We start from the raw sequence: 6,247 nt of genomic DNA on the forward strand, positions 1-6,247 counted from the left end.
CGCATAGCACGACAAAACTACATACAGGCCTCAAAATATGTAAACAAAATTAAATAACTGCATTTCAGTCAAATTCTGCAAGAGATTGCGGGATCTGTGCAGCCGCTGAGTGTCGTCACTTCCGCTCAAATGCAGGAAGTGCGCTTTTTTCTCTCCCATTCTTCCCCCTCCCACCATGCACCTCCCTCTCCTGCTGTACGCCGCACGCATGAAGAGGCCCCCGGCACAGTCGACCTTCAAGCCGTAACAACCGAATGCCCTGAGTAAGCGTCTCGTCAGTGGAGTCTGCGACGGATCGCTCTAATCAGTCAGCTGCAAGCAGTAGCAGGGCTTAGGTGTGAGGACTGCTGGAAACTGCGAAGCTACGCCTGTGTCTGAAAGCGAAACGGTAAGGCCCATTGTTCTTGGCTCATCGTTAGGACGATCGAGTAATGTAACAATCTGTATTGCTCATTTTCCTTGCTTCCCGTGACTCGCAGCTGCTATCAGCTCATACTACCCCGGTTCGGAGCATCGAATTCATTGCTGGGACACCTAAAAATAAGCGAAATGTTAAAAAAAAAGGAAGTAGTGGTGGCTGACCGCATGTTTACGCTCTATTTTGTCTAAGAAACCCGCGAACTGTAGGCAAAGACGATCCACTGGGTCGGTGTTGAAGCTGGACCCGAAACTATAAAACAGCGGTGGTCCGTTTTCACAGTACGTTGGTCCGGTGTTGTGCCTGAACCCGAAACTATAGAGTAGCGGCAGTCCGTTCCACAATGCGCTGGGTCGCTGTTGAGCCAGAATCCAAAACTATATATCGGCGACAGTACGTTTGCACGATGCGCTGGGGCGGCGTTGGACTGATCCCGAAACTATAGAACAGCTGCTATCCGTTTTCACAAGGTGCTGGGTCGGCGTATATATCAGCGGCCGTCCGTTGGCACGAAGCGCTGGGGGGGTGTTGCGCCTGGACCCGAAACTATAGAACAGCGATGGTCCTTTTCATGGCAGCTTTGACTCTGCAGTACTGTAATTGCACGGAACGTAAAAGACCCCTTAAATTTATGGGTCTTTCGTCTCATGTATGAGCAGTGGTGATTTGAAACGCGTTTGCTTATGTCATTGCCTCTTTACGCGGCATATCGATCAGATGCAAAGGATATTTTGGACTTTACTGGTCAACTAGCTGCGGATCCAAAATGGTCTTGAAATAAATCTGCAAGCGTTAACCTGAAAGCTATGCCGAATTAAATTCTGTTAATACATTCGTCAGGTTGTTCTAGGTATATATTCCGGCAGGCCTTCACGTGAGTGAAGGTTGACATCGCTGGATATACATAAATATATGTGTCCACTCAATAAATCGTGATTGTAGAGCACGGCATACGCGGAAAATTATTTGTAAATTATACTTTCAGGCAGCACTATTGGCTGCGTGCACGTTACGACTGACACGGCTATTTACTGTAACAGTTTAAAAAAAAAAAACTGCCGTTCGTACTTGCCTGTCCGCAGGCATTCCTACATAACGCAGACTATGCAAATAACGACTCATTTTTTAAATATTCACAGGAGTCACTTTTTTTTTCTTTTACTAAGAAATGCACGTTTAAAATTCATAAGAAGGCATTGCAATCAGCTGATGTAAACGTAATTGCCACTTGATGTGTGAACGTCGACTTTATATCCAGGCAGGCTGCGCCGCTCACCTCAACGACGTAGAGCCATAAAGCTAACCCCCTCCTCCATGCCCCCGTGTCACGGAACATTGTCACCGCAATGCGTCGGGACGATACTAACACAGCCTTCTCATTCCCAAGGTCCTTCCTCACATTTGATAGCAAAGTTCGAGTTTACGAGAGCTCCACTTAATTATGCTCCTGTTCTGTACTCCGTAATAACCACATCTATGAAATCCAGTACACAAGAAACCTAGCCCATCCCCGTTCAAAGCTATCAAGTACAGGGACAGTGTAATCTCTGGAACGCAGTTGTCAGGTGACGAGAGTGGAAGAATGACTATTATTTGACAGTGAAGATATTGTGGGTTATGAATGTCTACACGCAGCCGTCTCAAAGAAAAGAGTTACTGATAAGAGACCACTATATGTTCAGTTGTTCCGTTTTGTCACGCACACTTGAACAATGTGCACCACTGTTATCAGAATGCACGATCCCTCATTTCAACACTCGCTCTCCGTTTCAGCACTCCTATAACAGAAAGCTATGGACCCGCGGATATGCAAAATTGCTTCGAGTTTCGGTTTCGTAGAAATTGTCGCCAAATTTCTTCCGATGCAGTTTATGGTGTAGTCCCTTTCTCCCGGGCCTACCTTTGGCCATTCTAAAAAAAAAAAAAAAAAAAAAAAGGATAATATATCTAGTTTTTCTTGCATTGGGGTCTTCTCCGGCGTAGAGCGGTCGAGCCAAATAAAGCCACAGCGAGCCGGTAACCACGTGCGTCAGCGGGTGTCGCGTCATAGTCTCATACATGGTCTCAGTTGAGCGGTTGAGCCGTTGAGCCAGTTCGGCGCAAGCTGCTGAAGCAGTAGTTAGGCAACCATCGAATAACTTCGGCAGTCGCTACATTTTGACTTCCCCTTAGAAGATCCACCGTCAGAAAAGGTAAGGCAAAGTTATTACTTGATTCGATCGGGCCGATAAATGCAGCGATTCGTTCTGGTAGATTTCGGTTATTACTCTCAGCGGCCAGTGATTGGTCCCTGCCACATGTTCCCTCCGTGCTGCGACCAGCAAAAAAATAGCTAAGTTAAATCGTTGCATTTTCTGGTAAGAAGCGAACTTAGGAGCACGCGTCGGGTCGAACTAGGTAGCGGTAGATCAGAATGCGAAACTTAGGAAAAGCGCAGATCCGTTTATGGAGATGTTTTGCGCAATATAGGACATGACTATTTGTCATGCGCCCCGTTGCGTCGCTGCCTTGTCTTATTACAGTGCCTTTGGAGCAGTGAATAGTTTTCTATTCGAGCGCGGAATTGAAATAACACTTGGCGTATCAACGTCCCACAACTATCGCGCAGTTCAGGTGCAATGAGTGTAGGCGCGACACGGTAGTGTAAATAACGTAGAACTGACAGCTTAAAAGATGCGGTTTTGTTGAATCCTATTTGTTTACTGACTGTGTCGGATGTGAAGCGTACGTTGATCGGATTTTTCCTATTGGCAGTATATAGTGCCGCGCTTTATAGCTGTGCAGGTAGGGATCAGTGAGCGGAGGATAGAAACGTAGCGTATATATTGCATGAAATATGGTCACAGGTGTGCGATATACGTGAAACATTTATATTCGTATTGCAAAGGTGTGAGAGAGCGACTGTGGCTATGAGATAACGACAGTTTAGTCCACACAGAAAAAAGCTAAATAAAGAATGTAAATCCTGTACTCAATGAGGTGCAGATGGAATTCTTATTGACAGTATCCCGTTACCCAGCTAACATTTTGTATTCGAGCAGTCACACAAATAAACAGCAAGTATGATTAATAAATTACCAATCACGGAAACAGAGTGGAACCGAAATAGCTGAGTCGCTGCCGCATCACAGCTGCCATCGAAGCAAAGATCATTGCTTGTCAGTTCACAGCTGCACTTGTACTGCGACCGATAAACAAGAGGTAGCTATTTTCAGGGGCAACATAGCGTTAAGTTAGAAAAGGTTAAACCTCCTATGCTTCGCTTCCCCCCCCCCCCCCTCCCTCCCTCCCCACTAAAAAAAGTACCTTGATAATTTTCTGCTCAGCATGTCAAGTAATGACTCCACTTTGAAATGTTCCTGTTTGTCCCAATTCGAACAATTTTCTTTGTGATTGCAGTACTCATTGTGAATCTTTTTTTTTTCTGTCGCAAGAAATGGCAGACCTGTTCACCATTGGTGCTTCAATAGGTGAGCATCGCTGTTTTTAATTTATAAATATATAAGGGGATTTCTTCGTGGTATTGGGTGCTAAATGATTGAAGCGAATTAGAAGTATATATGCACAATGTGGGCCACATGTTTATATAAATCTAAGGAAATCAAGTGAGAATTTTGATTATCCTGCGTTTTATTGTTTCCTTTTTAACTGTCCAATTTTGATGCTCTCTTCCTGGCCTCGACATCGTTCCAGCCACGCTCAACCATAGCGGTGGACGTCCACCGCTATGGTTGAGGGTGGCGCTGGTGAACACTCTCAAGGGTCGTATACAGACATTAATACCCAAGAAAGTAGCAGGTGGGACAGCGGCCGATGTAGCTCAGTCGGAGGTCGTGGGTTCGGTTCCAACCATCGGCACGTTGTTTTTCATTCTACTGTGTGTTTAATTATCTTTCGCCTAAACAGAATACATTACTAATTCATGTGATTACAGAAGTAAAAAAAAAAAAAAGAAAAACGAAGGTACAATCCCCAAATGCTTTCCTTGGCCTCGCCGACTGTTGGCTTCTTTCCTTCATGTATTATAACGAGCACCGTCATTTCCCCTAAAATTTATATATATATATATATATTGGTATCCTGCTTTCTCGTCCTGTTTCCATTGAGATATATGTTTACTGCTGAACCAGAAAATACCGACCATCAATAAATTTAGGCTGCCTAAAGAATTGAAAAATAATAAGCTCCAGTCACAGGGGCTTTAAGTACCTGAAAATTTCAAACTTTCTCTGCCTATTGACTCTCCAATCACTTTTCTGCTCATACTGATCTTGACATTCACCTCCCGTGCTTCAAGCAGTCACCTATGCACATTGTCTTGAATAGACTGATCTGTCGAACTGCCGTGCAGACCTCCTGGTGGCCTTGACCCTGAAGGATATGCAAATCGCAGATATGCGTGAGCTCGCGTCTGGAGCGCAGTGAATTATTCGAACATTTGCAACGGATGTACCAGGGAACAAAGAAAAGCCTGAATAAACCTCTGTGCCTCATATGCAGCGGGAGCAGCGGTCGCAGTTGTCGCAGCGCCTGCTGTGCTGACCGCCGCAGGATTTGGCGCCGCTGGTGTTGCAGCCGGTTCCTTGGCCGCGGCCGTCCAGTCCACCATGGGTGGTGTGGTGGTCAAGGGCAGTGCTTTCGCCCTCTGCCAAAGCTGGGGTGCTGCAGGTATCCCAGTCGCTGCAAAGGCTGTTGCAGCGACGGCAGGAGCCGTACTGGGTTACAACGCCGCCGACTAAGCCACCGACTGTGCGCCCTTGGCCTAGACTTGCAAGGTCAATATTAATAAAGTTTGTTGCTGTAAGGCCTATGGGTATACTGGCAGCAACTTCGTGGAAACGCCTATATGAACAGTGCGGTAATTATAACGGCTCAATTTTCAACGTGCTCACCTTTGTGTACTTTGAATAAGTGCTTTGGAGATTTTCGATCGTTTCATTTTAGCGTGTATTCTGTTGACGCTATTCTGATGATCGTCGTACCCTCAAAGGCGGAGCTTATGTGTCCCTATAGTTTTACAGTTTTAATTCATACATAACATTTAGAAAACAACCATATTTTGTTTATACACTGAACTAATGACTACGATACAACGTAAGCATTAATTGTTAAATTTTAATATAAAATGACGCGACATAAGCAAATTTCCGTTCTGAATTGAACCAATAATATCCATGATACAACATGTGACCTCATCGCATAATTTTATGTCGTATTTCGCTTACGCTTGGTAAATGGTAAAGTCGCCAAAACCTTGCTACGTCATTAATTGCACAAAAGACAACTATTTTGCATAAGAAATGTATTAAATGCAGTTTTCTGAATGTGCAATGCCGGAAAGCCAACTCGTGGAGCTTTCAAATGTAAATATTTTCTTTTGATATTTCGAACCACACTGTCTGCGGAGAACATTTAGAAACGTGGCTCACCGTTGATGTTGACGACCTTATTTTCGCAACACAATATTGCCCCTTAAAATAATACATAAACAAAGTTTAGCTAAACGTATACGATCAAGCTCTATCACGTATATGATGTCCGCCTTGCTGAAAACGCGCTTACAGAGACATGTCCGCATTTTTTTTTTTTTTAATGCAAGTAGTAAACGGCCAAAAAACTGGAGGAAGCTGCTGCACAGGATTTTCGACCACCTGGGGTTGTTTTACGTGCACTGGCGTCACACAGCACACGGGCGTCTTGATTTTCGCCTCCATCGAATCCTTGGGCATGCACAGCAGTCGAGCACCCTAACCACTGCGCCACTGCGGCGGGACGTATAGCGTTTTCAGTGTTTTTGTTTTGTGTTTAATGGTGCGTACGTAACAAGGC

The 6,247-nt window shown here is 44.9% G+C and overlaps 1 protein-coding gene across 2 annotated transcripts; it reads left to right on the forward strand.

Annotated features, from left to right (window-relative positions):
* The first annotated feature begins 210 nt into the window (after window positions 1-210).
* LOC146185427 (uncharacterized) lies at window positions 211-5,226 on the forward strand. Of its 2 annotated transcripts, none has more exons than XM_084606355.1 (3): window positions 211-388; window positions 3,853-3,888; window positions 4,919-5,226. In XM_084606355.1, the coding sequence occupies exons 2-3, from the start codon at window positions 3,855-3,857 to the stop codon at window positions 5,155-5,157; spliced, it is 273 nt and encodes a 90-aa protein (XP_084462481.1). In that variant the 5' UTR covers window positions 211-388; window positions 3,853-3,854; the 3' UTR covers window positions 5,158-5,226. The 2 variants fall into 2 exon arrangements, with proteins under 2 accessions (XP_084462481.1, XP_084462482.1); XM_084606356.1 differs by lacking the exon at window positions 211-388 and adding an exon at window positions 2,470-2,610.
* The last annotated feature ends 1,021 nt before the right edge of the window (window positions 5,227-6,247 follow it).

This window comes from Amblyomma maculatum, chromosome 6 (genome assembly GCF_055883805.1).
Source record: "Amblyomma maculatum isolate TAMU_Amacu chromosome 6, ASM5588380v1, whole genome shotgun sequence".
Classification (NCBI taxonomy): domain Eukaryota; kingdom Metazoa; phylum Arthropoda; class Arachnida; order Ixodida; family Ixodidae; genus Amblyomma; species Amblyomma maculatum.

Coding starts and splice junctions, on each gene's coding strand:
- LOC146185427 (XM_084606355.1), top strand. CDS start 3,855: ATGGCAGACCTGTTCACCATTGGTGCTTCAATAG. Junction 3,889..4,918: donor CACCATTGGTGCTTCAATAG/GTGAGCATCGCT, acceptor CCTCATATGCAG/CGGGAGCAGCGGTCGCAGTT.